At 37.0% G+C, this 13415-nt stretch overlaps 5 protein-coding genes across 5 annotated transcripts; 3 read left to right on the top strand and 2 right to left on the bottom strand.

The window, feature by feature from the left end:
• Window positions 1-985: 985 nt before the first annotated feature.
• On the top strand, window positions 986-2013 carry PHYBLDRAFT_63004 (hypothetical protein; the record flags this gene model as incomplete). The annotated part of the gene is made up of 4 exons (XM_018441054.1): window positions 986-1053; window positions 1171-1240; window positions 1548-1613; window positions 1906-2013. 4 exons carry the CDS (start codon window positions 986-988, stop codon window positions 2011-2013), a joined length of 312 nt encoding a protein of 103 aa, XP_018294835.1.
• A 604-nt stretch (window positions 2014-2617) lies between these two features.
• On the bottom strand, window positions 2618-2821 carry PHYBLDRAFT_103959 (basic-leucine zipper transcription factor; the record flags this gene model as incomplete). Its single annotated transcript, XM_018427799.1, has 1 exon — window positions 2618-2821. A coding segment is annotated over one exon (204 nt), but the record flags the coding sequence as incomplete, so codon positions are not given.
• A 630-nt stretch (window positions 2822-3451) lies between these two features.
• Window positions 3452-8823, top strand: PHYBLDRAFT_185854 (hypothetical protein). The gene is made up of 19 exons (XM_018439158.1): window positions 3452-4107; window positions 4241-4371; window positions 4450-4512; window positions 4622-4660; window positions 4747-4848; window positions 4937-5018; window positions 5118-5150; window positions 5229-5359; window positions 5407-5574; window positions 5649-6026; window positions 6083-6685; window positions 6843-7220; window positions 7270-7416; window positions 7501-7565; window positions 7637-7724; window positions 7812-7867; window positions 7951-7961; window positions 8029-8471; window positions 8530-8823. The coding sequence occupies exons 1-19, from the start codon at window positions 3609-3611 to the stop codon at window positions 8641-8643; spliced, it is 3531 nt and encodes a 1176-aa protein (XP_018294833.1). The 5' UTR covers window positions 3452-3608; the 3' UTR covers window positions 8644-8823.
• Window positions 8824-8874: 51 nt separating this feature from the next.
• Window positions 8875-10719, bottom strand: PHYBLDRAFT_165299 (hypothetical protein; the record flags this gene model as incomplete). The annotated part of the gene is made up of 1 exon (XM_018435195.1): window positions 8875-10719. One exon carries the CDS (start codon window positions 10717-10719, stop codon window positions 8875-8877), a length of 1845 nt encoding a protein of 614 aa, XP_018294832.1.
• An 815-nt stretch (window positions 10720-11534) lies between these two features.
• PHYBLDRAFT_185853 (hypothetical protein) lies at window positions 11535-13158 on the top strand. The gene is made up of 5 exons (XM_018439157.1): window positions 11535-11790; window positions 11897-12224; window positions 12295-12427; window positions 12515-12592; window positions 12661-13158. The coding sequence occupies exons 1-5, from the start codon at window positions 11574-11576 to the stop codon at window positions 13114-13116; spliced, it is 1212 nt and encodes a 403-aa protein (XP_018294831.1). The 5' UTR covers window positions 11535-11573; the 3' UTR covers window positions 13117-13158.
• Window positions 13159-13415: the final 257 nt, after the last annotated feature.

The following is a 13415-nucleotide window of genomic DNA, read 5'->3' as shown; positions in this document are numbered from 1 at the left end:
TTTGGCGAGCCAAGGACCGGTATAGAAGTTATAAAAAGGGTTTAAAGGCTTAATAAAATTAGAGTGTGAGACAGTTGATATGGACAGATCAAAAAGATTAAGCAAACATGAAACAAAGCGCAAAAATTTAAGCCGTGTTATTGAATTAGAGTTAAAACAAAGTTAAGAAAATTTGAAATTTTTAGTCTGTCCAGACCAAATGCTATCTACGAGAGAACGAAGATTTATTATTCAGCGGAATTTTGATTTGGAAGATATAGTATACAGAATCTGACGTGATGTTTATTTAATAATACAAATCAAGATATTTTACGGCAAGTTCTCCGGTGAGAGTATATATATTGTGGCTACTAGTAAAAGTGAGGGCTATAAAATATCCTTCTTCTTTAAGCAGCAAATTAAAGAAGCTTAATAAAAATTCTGCATTGATATAGTAATGATATGCATATATTATAATAAAAGTGCACTTTCATTTGAGTTTTGGACTGACGATCTTGAGATAAGCGAATAATATGAAAGAGAACAATATATATTGTAAAAGTACTGATTATTTAAAGAAGAAACATAATGGCTACTTATATATGTATATTTTTCCTTAACTTAATATCTTTGTTGATTAATGGTTGATTGGCTCTGAAGTAAGGCAGTGTACAAGTCCCTGGTGTGTGTCACGTCCCTAGGATAGGACCCTGTCAGGTTCATTAGCAATTTTATAATCTGCTCTGGATAGTGGAGTTTGTAATTTACTTTATTTTTGTATGTATGCCACAAAGTTGGACTGTATGTGGTAGTGACAATCATTGCCCTATCTATAAATATACAAGAGGTCTATTATTAAAAACATTAAGGACACATTTTTTTAAAAACAAATTAGGAGATCTGAAGATGCATAAAACAAAGGCACTCAAAATTTTACTGAAGTATGTTACATATATATTCTATATTTAGCTTATTATTTTATCCGAGGCTCTTGTAGACTTCAGCCATGAATAACAAATGGCCATTGCTGCCATCCAGTCTTCTACATTTTCCTTCTAAAATTTCACTAAACAGGTAAGATATACGTATAATATGATCTGAGGTTTTAAAGATACTAATGCTATCATGGCTATAGGAGCTAGACAATAAGGTATTACTTTTAATAAGTTAAAATTTCTACCAAAAAAATAGAAAACTCGGATCGAGTGGCTGGTATAATAATAATATCAGGGGCCCTCTTCTTAAGTCAACACTTCCCAAGGTTCACAACTATATGAAATCTAAATACATAATTGAAATGCACATCAGGCTTTTTTTCAAGTTGCACTAATCAAAAGATTTATCATTTTTCTCCAGGACATTTGTTTTCACAGACTAAAGCCTTTTTTTTTGTTTAAGATAAATGTTTCATTTGGTTTTTATAGAGCTACTTAAAGTTTAATAGGCAAAACCAAAACATTTGAGCTGTTATACTATAGGCTCAGTCATTTCAACAGCAGTAGCAGCAATAACAACAGCAGTCACAGAAAGATGTTACTCCACATCTATATATGTATATCTTTTATAAGAATATGACTAGAGTCTTTACTGTCCTCAAATGTTTTCTGTTTTGGCTTGTGTGTATGGAGCTTGTTGTAAGCTCAGATATTCTCAAATGCATTCAGTGTGTATTTGGAGTTATAACATTTAGGTCTCCTACTTAAATATGAATTTCTGAAAATCATTTCAGCAATATGCATGAGTCTGTAACTGAAGAGCGTGATATTTACAAAACTATATTTAATATTGACCATTTTATCAAGTAGTAAAATTCCAAATCATATTTATCACCTTGTAAACTCTCTTAAAAAACAGGACAATAATTTAAATAATTACTATTTATCATATTATTTAAAGATGAATATATATTAATATAAAACTTTGTAGATATCTGTATTTGTATTAAAAGAAAAAAGGGTTGTCTTAGCAATAGTAAATTGGTTATCTATGATTAAAGATAAACCGAGTGTGTACCTCAGATATAAATGCCATTGATATTGGATGGCTTCAAGGTGTGATATGCATAGTAATTTTAAATTAATTGGGCTAACATGTGTATTACTTTCCTTACTTACTTGTAAATACTCAAATATCTACAATTCTTAAAAGTATTTTAAATTCCACTCTTAATAAATGTTCTATATTACTCTTACAAGAGATACTGGAAATAACTACATGTTAAATACTCTGAAGTAGTGTGTCTTTAAAGGTCTTATTCTTTTATTAATGCTGTGAAAAACGACAATCAGTTGGAGTAACACAGTTTATTTTAGAGGACAGAGCCAATCAAGGGCAGTCTAGCCAACTGAGATGATCACGCAAAATGGTATTTGAATAACGAAATCTAGATGTCTTTTACTAATCCAGTAGGAGAAAATAGAGAGAAAGAGGACCAACGAGAGTGGTGTGTCATATATAACAAATCTAATTTGATACTGGATTTTATCCGCCATACCGGGAGTATATTTGTCCTTATACATCCCAAGTTCCTTTGTAATTAACTTTACAAAAGGGTCATATAACATATTGCATAATAACTATCTGACTAGGATGATTGTTCCAAAGTCTTCTTAGAGGATAGGAGCTTGACGTCTTTTTCTACCACAAGAGCACGGAGCCATTTAGCCTCCATTTCAAGCTCTTTGACTCGGTTCTCCAGTCTCTCCGTCTTTGCTGTCATTTCCTTGGCGGTCAGTTCGAGAGCCTGTTCTCGCATTTTCTTCTTCTGTCGGAAACGGGCAGAGGCAGCTGTATTGCGTCGACGTTTGTCGTCCTCGACACTAAGGGTCTCATTGGCCTCGTCTTCAGTATTCTGACGCTTCTTTGCTGCAGAGGGGGTGTATGTAGATATACTAGGAAGGATATGTTTGGGATCTCCCCCCTTGATGGCGGAAGCAGGTGCTAGCCTTGGTAGACGGTGATGGTCAGATTGTTGGATTTGAGGCAGGATATATGTGTTTGCCATGTAAGGTTCCATTACATTTTGGTCTGAGTGTCCTTCTGAGCCTAAGACTTTCAATAAGCAATCTGTATTTGGGGTATTTCATAGGTGTATTATTGTTACCAATCTCTCCAAAATTGTGTAAATTCTGAAAAAAGTCGGTTTGGCCTTCAGATTGGACACTCTCTGGTTTAGAAGGAAGGTCGTCTAGTAGGGCTGTACCAGGTGCAGTATCAAAGGTAAACTGAGCATTGGCCCACAAAGCCAATTCATCCGTAAAAGTGTCCTCTGAGATAGGCGCTGGGGATTCTGCGCCCAAAAGGTTTAGCGAAGAGATAAACGACATTGTAGAAAAGAAAGAGTGAAAATCGATCCATGGCTGATAACCACTCCCTCACGTGCCACGACGCAAACCCGCAAGTCACGGGCCACATCCAGCAAACATTCAAACAACGCGAGAAAGGAAAAAGAGCAAGAGTTATCGAGAGAAGAAGCAGAACCAACAAAAAAGTAGGTGGCAAAGGCAGACATCCCGAGCCATAACGGATCATCACTAGCAACCGACGTCGTCTTCACTGTCGAACACCTTTTTGTCTCTATCAATAAGCCTATTCCACCTCAACGATTGCACGACAGAGGAGTATTAGTGATGGCTTTAGTAGGAAACAACACGCCCCCATCGCGGCTACCACCATGGAATCAACTATCTTATGTTCTCGCAAAAGATATCTTCAAAAACAATCTTCATTCAGAATTTCTTACTGGTCCTGAGACGCTCTATTTCGAAAGTGCTGTAGAAACATTCACAACTTGGCTAGCCTTCATGTCACCTGCCCGAGATTATGGAGTCTCGGTTGCCAACGATACCATAACTGAACCTGAAATTGTTGCATTCCGCATACGCTCTATGATCTTTGAAAAGTTCATACCTCATCTTTATCACTCCAATCGCCCATGCTGTCGCAATTTACACCTTGATCTCGCCCAATTATGCGAGTCCGCGCGCCACTTACAAATTCCAGATCCTGCTGCAGTTGCGGAAGCATCAATACAGCGGAAAAAGGCCCTTACTAATCTTAAAGAAACAAACCATGCAAAGACGCCCAATTCTTCACAAAATCCAGACGAAGAAACAGATAATGAGCCAGGTGCGTAGCCTATTGTCAAGCATGCATTGCTTTCCTTCTCTTTTTTTTTCTTAAAAAAAAAAAAGGAAGAATGAAAGAATAAAAAAGCTTGAAACATCAAATGGTTGTTGATCGCGTGTATATGCTACAATAGCTATCAAAGTAGAACCACCTTCTTCATTAGGTACAATTCCAATTGAGCAAGTAGAAAAAGTGCCAATTAGAGAGATCTACCAAACCCTTGAATACGACCAGGCAGCAATGATTGAACAGAAGAAGTTACAGGTACTTTATATTACTATTATTATAAATACAGTTTAAGCTAAAGTTACTCTACTTGCGATGGTCTAATTAACTTGTTAGGAATTCGAAGCACAAGAGGAATTAAATGAGGAAGAAGAAAAAGATAATGCTGAAGATCAGTCGGTAGGGAATGAGCAGACATAAAGAACCCACTGAACCAATTGGTGTTAAACAACATATGTATGTATATATGTATGTATGTGTATGTATGTATACATATACGTAATTGCAGCTTGCTATATTCAATGCAAATGGAAACTTCAATCTCAAGGTAAAAGAAGAAGAAATCGACTCTTTTGTTGTAAGACACATGAAGTAAGGGGAAAGAATCTGATGCGACTCGACTCCACATTATAGTATCTACTGCAGGGAATAGCAGCCAACAGACAGCAGACATCTCTTTCAGACCGGGATCTTCAGAATCTCTTATCTGACTTTAGACCTCACAGATCAAAATGGGTAATTTTGCGTTTCTAGAGCCCAATTGTATTTTGACCAGCTTGTAAATGCCGTGCATGTGTGTATGTGTGCATTATTTGGAATGTAGGCAAATGATGAAAGACCGGGTCAAGAGGAACTGTATGAGGCGTGTGAGAAAGTATTGAATGATCTCAAGAATTATACGGTGAGTAATATATATAGGCATAGATTTGTGGATTATTTGTTAACGGGCAGTGGTCGTGATCCGGAGTAACCTTAGGAACATTCAACTCCTTTTCTTAATAAAGTCAGCAAAAGAGAGGCCCCAGACTATTTCGAAGGTAGGTATACATTCTATTATAAAATAAAATAAAATAATAAATAACAATATTAATAATCTGTATTTCTATACCTTTTAGTTATTAAACGACCCATGGATCTGGGAACAATCACCAAAAAGTTAAAGTCCTTGAATTATAAGTCTAAAAAGGAGTTTTCCGAAGATCTCCATCTGATTTATGAAAACTGCTTGATATACAACACAAATCCTGTATGTAAATCCTAACGAAAAAATAAGTGACTAAATATAATTATTAGGCAAGCGAATATCGTAAACATGCCATAGCAATGCGAAGAAAGACTGACAAACTATTGTCTCGAGTACCAGATATCTCGATCAAGGAAAGGCCTGAGGCTGAAATTGATGATGAGATTGATGAGCCAAGTGAAGAAGAAGATACTGAATCTCATCGTGCATTTAGAAAGGTATGTCAACAGTGATATACTAATGCTTGTAACCTAATAGGAATGATTTTATTATTATTATCATTTCTATCTAGGCACCTGGATCACAGAAGCATCCTACTGCATCGAAACAAAGAGGTTCTACATCAGCAAATCACGATAATTTGGCAGCACGTGGTTCTCGAGAGAGATCTTTAACATGCGGATCAAATTCAGCGTCGCATGGAGTAGGAGATGGAGTGAATATGGGTCCTGGTAAGGATGAAAACAACAGAGGCCATTCCGTGTCAGAAAATGGCGTGTCGCATAAAAACTATGGAGGGAAGCAACTTAAAAATCAGAATGGAGTTGTGGTGGAGATCGACCTGGAACAGGAAGAAAAGAATGTGGGCGCAGAAATTGATGGTGATGTGGGAGAGCTACAGGACCAAGTGTGGCGAGACATGACTAAGAAGACGAGAGCAAAAATGACGGTGAGTGTAGCTGGTTGTAAATAAGTATCAAATGGTTTAATTAACTAGTTTTGCAGTCTGATATAGAGAAGCAATACCAATTCTCATTTGGAGACAGAGAGGCAATTTTACGATCCCCTCTAGATATGGAGCGGTTTGCCATGCTGGAACACGTGCATTCTACTCCACAAGTAACCCAAAGATTAGTTAGATGTACAGCGGATACATTTTCACAGTGGACAGAGAGAAGAGGAGGAAATGCGAGTCTTTACGATGAATTCGATATAAATCTTAGCGACGAAGAAAACCTTGATGCTTTTTTTTCACGGAAAATAGCAAAGCCAAAAACTGAACAAGACGACGATACTCGTACAGATTTATTTTTGCCTGAATACATCATATCTAGTGGAATCCCTGAAATTGCTGGTGTACCTGAAGAGTTTATTGAAGATGAACCGAAACGGGGGAAGCAATCTTCTCGTATGTCACGATTTGACGATACAGGGTTTGAGGCTACGTCTTCACGACCAAAGGGTTATACTGATGTTTCCCTGGATGTGTATCCATGTACATCTTTCCCAAAACATGGATTAAATAAGCTGATTGATCGAAATCTTCATGAGATGCAACACATACGTACAGTGTACAACAAATGTAATGCCGTTCGTAACAATGTACCGGTAAGAAACGACGTTAAAAATAAAATAGTACTTGTTTTTAACACGAATTGATATATTAATTTGTCTGGATTTGTGGATCTTACTGACAAAATTTATATTTATTTATCTACGTATCTGTTTTTCCTTTTTTCTTTTGCTTTTTTATATATATATAAAGATATCGACATTTGCTTCTATACCTTTGGATGCGGTCGATCCTGTTTTAACCTCTGAATTTGTCTTTGCAAAACCAGCGCCCGTAAAGCCTGCCTATACTTCTAATCCTTCTACATCTACACAACCGCACTTGCCTTCATCTTCGCTGCCGCCTAAACCTGCCTCACATAAGGCGATACCACCTCTCATTATGAACCAGGATTCCAGCCAACAACTTACACAAAGAACCGTTGCTAAATTGCTCGCTCATGCTGGTTTTGAGGGAGCTCATACCGGCGCGTTGAACGTGCTTACGGACATGATGTCAGATTATCTACTTAACGTTGGAAAAACACTTCGGACGTACTGGGACGACTATGGTCGTCAGATGAATGGCGAGGTAAGCGTGTTTTTATATTAGCATATAAAGGTGTATTGACATTGCTCAGGAAATTATTATGCATACTTTATACGAAAATGGAGTCCCTTCCATTCGAGCTTTAGAATCATACATACATGATGATATTGAACGGTTTGGCACTCGATTGGAAGATTTGCATAGAAAACTTGATTCTTCCTACCAAGATATACTATCGGTAATTTCTTAAAGTTATTTACATATAATGATTATTAATATAAGTATATACATATGTGCGTGTGTATATTTATATTTCTATTAGGGATCTACAGATAAATGTAGTGTAGATACAGATGCACTCTTACAAGATGAAGAAACATTCATAACGTAAGTTAAATGTCTCAGTCATAAAACCACAAATATTCTGCTCACAAAAAAAGTATTTACACATACATTAGTGGTTCTTTTGGCGAAGATCTTGGTGAGGACTATTTTGGATTCAAAGAGCTTGGTCTAGAAAGAGATTTTAACTTAGGCGCCTACCCGGTAAGTGTACTGAGAATATATTCTCATTATTATTATTATTTTAAAGAACAATCCAAAAACTAAAGTCGTATTATTATTTTTTACAAGATTCCCTCGCGCTTGTGGTTTGGTGGGAATAAGGAAAAAGCAAAGAGTACAAGCATGTAAGTTTATGAATATCAATAAGAAATGATAAACTAAATCCTGGTTCTTTTGTGTATTGCGAAACAAATAAACAAAAATACAGTGCAAATAATGGTAATATCGTGCACATATACATATTATGTATTTTTTATATATATTCTTATTGACATTTTCTATCTAGAACCGCTACCGAAATATCCCCCTCCGCCTCCATTCACACCTCTTACTAGTGAAAAGGAATTAATTGGGCTTTTACAGCCTATCTTCCGGAAGAAACTAGCCGATACTCCTCATGGACTAGTTGAGGATGAATACTTGCCTAGAAACCGAAACAGACCTCGATATCCACCTATTAATAAGAACAGCGGTATCGGAAGGAAGAAGACAGCCAAGGACGGAAGCTCTTCCGGCGGTGGTTCCGGGAATGGGGCTGACAGTAAAAAATCAAAAAGGAAGCGACCGTTAGAAGAAATCAAAGCCGAGAAAGCTGAGCGTGCAGAAAAGAAACGCCAGAAATTAGAAGAGAGGGCTCAAAGGATGGCTGAAAAGGAACAGAAGCGTAAGCTTAGGGACGAGATGAAAGAGCAAGAGCGACAGGCTAAGCTGGAAGCTAAAGAGAAAAAGGTGAGACAGGAGGCATAAGTCTGGTAGGAGGTGGCTTTCTTATTTTAAGATGCCATAGGCCATTGCAAAAAAAGTAAAGCAGCTATCTACACCTGTCGATTCATCTTCTCAAGCGGCTTTTGTTCCTCCTTCACTTGATTCTCCTTCAATGGTTGACCTTGAAGATAATTAAACAGCATTAACAATGCAAAATAATAAGTCTTTTTTTTTGTAAATAATACCTCTTCTATTCTCCTGCTTTTTTTTAATATATATAAAAAAGCTAGGTATCTTTATTTTTTTTTCTTTTAGCAAACGTGTAATAAAATTCAATGTGATACAATAAAAAGGGGACAAGGATATAATCATATAGATATACAAAGATACGATAATGCCTTGTTTGTTTATTCATTGGTTGGTTGGTTTATGTCGTATTCTTGCAAAATGGCACATTATCGATGGAAAGTTCGCTCATATATTTACAGAAAAATCGAACATGTCCTTTAACAAGATCATCCTTCCAGGTACGTTCCTCAATTGAATGGAATTCTCTCGATGTCCCGAAAAGATTTATGGGAGATCCAATCATTTTGTTTCGGAAAGACTTGAAATATTTTTGCGCAAAATCGATCTCGTCTGGATTCAGTATTCGTATTTTGGCAGCCAAGTTTCCTTCAGATCGGTTCAAACAATAGTAGAACCACAATCCTGCTAAAACACATATAGGGTATCGCTCAAAGGTCTTGATATTCTTAAGTGCATTTGTGACAGAAGAATCGCTTTGTTCGATACAAAATATTTTGATAAGGTCTTTGTCATATTCGTTGTCAGAAGAATAGAAATACACATTATTAAGCTTTAGTAGCTTGAGACAAGTGTAGGGCATATTCAGGTACAAAGCGCCAGAATCTTTGGACATTGATCCTACTATCCGCATTTCATTCAAACTGAGGTGGTCTAACTCTTGACAGCGAACGGAAATATAGTGGAAGATTTTCGGGCCGACCTTTAAGTGACAAATCTCGATCTGGCGCAACCCATGCTTTGCCGAGTTTTCGGGCGTGGCAGAGTCGAAAATAACAAGACAATTATCCAACTTGAGTGATTTGAGAGAAATGCATTGATCAAGAATTACATCGAAAAATATACTTGCTCGATTCAGCATAATACGCAAGTCAACAAGTCGAGGAAACTCGCCAAGCGTTAAGAGTGAGTGAGTAAGAAGAAAGTTATGATTAAAGCTTGTGAGTGAGAGAGTCTCGAGATGTTCTGAGCAAGAATACATTCCGTTACTCAAGGTTCTTCTGGATTGATATGGTGAACTATCCATCCACTCTAAATCATAATGTAAATGCTTGGGATATACACCAGCTTGACACAGAAGCTTCCAGAGTATTGTGTGTCGCAAGTCAATTGTTAGGAGCTCTCTGAAAAATAAGGTATGCAGGTGTGGGAAGAATGATGTAAAAGATGAAATCATGGACATGGCTTGTTCTTGCTCTTGTTCAGTTGCGTCTTGTCTACAGTCCGCTCTCCATCCAAAGGTGTGTACATTCGGATACTTAAGTGCACAATAATAGAGCCATCCATGATCCATTCTTCGATTAAAAAGATTTACTGTGGTCAAGACGGTTGTGGGTATTATGTTCGCCTGCAAAACCTCTTCAAATGATATTTTTTTAGTTAAAAAATCCATAGCTAGGTATTCTAGTCGTGGTAAATACGCGTGAAAATTTTCAAAATCTTGCAAAGTATATGGTAGTCTTAGGGTATAATATTTGTCGGTAAGATCGAATCGCCTAAGGGCAGGCAGGAAAGAGACGATATGTAATACATCTCGAGGTTCGTTTTCAGAATTTAAGCCAGATACATATATATCCAAATGTGTCAATGTTCTCCAAAGACTCCAATCGGCAGATACGACAGCTGTTTTGTATTGGGTCAAGTTTCCTAGGCGGATCTTTAGATACTCAATGTTGCAGAAATATTGCTGGATCTTCAGTAGCTGGGATTCGCTTGTTGCTACTCCTTTGTTAAAAAGCAATTTTCGTACTCGATGGCCATTTTGCAGATAGACATTTGGTTGGAGAATTAAATTACACATTGCATCTAGCTTTTCATAACCGCTAATATCCACTGTGCTCCACAGAGCATCTTGAAATGGTGCTTTCCATGAGCTACAAACTAAAGTACAGCACAATTTATCTTTAGTTGTGAGTAGAGATGCTACTGAAAAAAGGATCTCGAAGGATAATCCGGAAGCAATCATGTTGAAAGCGATTGATTCTAATTCTCTAGCAACAAAATCAATTCTTGGAGATTCGAGAATTTTTACTTTCTCTGAGGCTGGCTAGGTGCACCCAGCTAGGTATTCCACGTGAGAATTGTAAATGTACACATATTAGACACTGTTCTCAGGTATGATTTATAATTAAGTTCCATGCCCTCACAAAGTTTGCCCTGTGTGTGTGTGTGTTTAAATTTAAACAAACTTGCTAAATATCTATATTCACGTTCTCCGTCAATAGCAGGTGTGAACAGGTCAAAACAGTAAAATTAATCTTCGTTTGTCCTTACCGATTGTTCAAGGCTATAGCTATACTCTATTACATTTTAATAATATTCAAAGTAGTATTGGATGGCATAATGTATTGCTTATCCAACTCTCGGCGCAATTACCAATTGATGAAGATTGGCCAATAAGAGCCGCTTAGACTTTTTTTAGACTTTGACGCTTTTAGACTAAATTAAGCCAATCATTTTTAAAGTTAAAACTCAAAAATACAAATATAAAAACTTAAAAGTCTGTTGAATACCCCTACTTTGAGTTCCTGAATATAAAAATTAAATCTTATCTGAAAAAAAAGCAGTAGTGTCCACAAAAACAGAACCCCCCGAAATTAAACTCAAATTTGTGTGTGTGTGTTTTTTGGTTTTTCATCAGCAGCAGCAATAACTTCAATGACAATCGATCGATTCGATTCGATTCGATTAGAACAAAAAAGAAACAAAAAAATAAAATAATGTGGGAATTCTATATATTTCTGACCCTTAATCATTGAAGCTGATGTTTCCCTAAATTTTTTTATTTTATTTTTCCCTTTTTTTACACCTAATTGTTGTATGGATCCTGCTTCTTCAAAAACACTTCCTGCTCACAGTAGATGGAAGCCAAGTACATGGCGTTGGATATACGTGTCAACATCTGTTGCGTTTGCTACCCTTGTTGTCTTCTTTGCCCTTTTGCCTACCACCTGGGGCAATTTTTTTAATGCACATCCTAAGCGTGGAGAAATGGGTCTAGGCCGATTTATTATTAGGGGAACTCGTATGATCAATGGTAATAATGTACTATAGACTTGGACAGGTGCTGCCAATTGGTTGATAAAATTCTGTATATATGTGTCCGTGTTTTTTTAATATGATGAGTATTATTGTTCCTGTAGGAAAACACACGCCATTTGCTTACCCATGGCGCTTAATCGAGCCGAATCGAACAGGACGAGTTGTAGCGTGGGCTGCTTACTGTATCCACCAAGCTGGACAATGGTGGATCTTGGCAAAGGCTCAGAAATCGAAAGATCAACAAGGATGGAGTAATTCATATCGATGGTGGAATTGGAGTATGATGTACCTGAATGGTTTTATGCTCCTATTTAAATTGGTTCACACACATGTATTTTACGATGGTTTGGCGGCAGACGTGGCAGAAGGTACTGCGCAAGGTTCTGTAGTAGCAATACTGGTTATTGCTCTTATCCTAGCTATACCAGCGTAAGTTATGTCAGAAATATCTCACAAACATTCAAATAAGGTCAGTAACGTAAGCTGCTCGGTTTTCTAGACGTGGTATCATATTTGGGCTGGGGCGTAAACCAAAGTCTGAATTGATTAAAGATGTAATCTGGTTTACCAAAAAATACCATGGCTACCTTGTAAGCTTTGGTACTGTGTATAATTTTCATTACCATCCCGCGGTAAGATGCTGATATTGCTTCTCTTAGACTGTAATTTCATATCGTTGTATGTTTGCACAAAATAGTCTGATATTTTGCGAGATATAGGAAGGTACCATGGGACACTATCTCGGTTTTGTATATCAAGTCATGCTTCTCTGGCAATCTACCACATTTTTACATTCTGTAAGTAAATATGCCAGAGAATAAAATATGCAAACTGGAACTATCTGTGTATTTACACAACATTGTAGAGTCATCGTGACAAGTCGTGGGTGATGATGCTTGAACTATGGGTTTTCTTTCATGGGACGATTACTGCGTTGTGCCAACCGGGAAATTCCTGGCAAATATTTTCTTTTGGATTTGTTGTAATGTTCCTGGTAAACCAGATCTACTTGACCCCTTTAGCAAAATCGCCCGAGCGACTAGCAGTTGCATATGCTGTGTTTGCCATTGTTAGCTTCCTTGCTTTCCGTAATGACAAGAAGTATTTCAAAATGACATTTATTCCTGTGGCAGAATATGCGTGTTTGATTTTCTGTATCGTGGCTGGCATGGCAACGTCTAGACTTGTCAGATCATTGGCTATTCCTCAGTCAATTTCTCCTGTGTTTGTCGGGGTAGTCTATATACTGGTAGGTGTATTGCTGACTGTAGGATTAGCCAAGGTATTGGCAGGGGATATTCGCGTTTACGATGACTATTAAATGTAATAGCTAAATAAAAATATTAATAAAAAAACATAATCCAAGCTGCTTATTGTTCCAAAGGGTGTAATATTAATATATCATGCAAAATAATTTAAGCACCTTTAGATATAGCTTCCTTTTAATCTGACCACAAGTATCATTTGGAAATAAAGGAATATTGTACAGAATGTTCATATCTTTTTTAAATAAAAAATCGAGAACGAGGGCACCCAAAGCATACACTTTGATACTATATGTGAAATGAACCAAAATATGTTCGTTCCACAAGCATATTACTTTTCTGCTGTTCAAGATTT

This window comes from Phycomyces blakesleeanus (assembly GCF_001638985.1).
Source record: "Phycomyces blakesleeanus NRRL 1555(-) unplaced genomic scaffold PHYBLscaffold_5, whole genome shotgun sequence".
NCBI classification, from domain to species: Eukaryota; Fungi; Mucoromycota; class Mucoromycetes; order Mucorales; family Phycomycetaceae; genus Phycomyces; species Phycomyces blakesleeanus.
The sequence above is the reverse complement of the archived record's forward strand: the minus strand, read 5'-3'. Positions and strand labels throughout refer to the sequence as shown.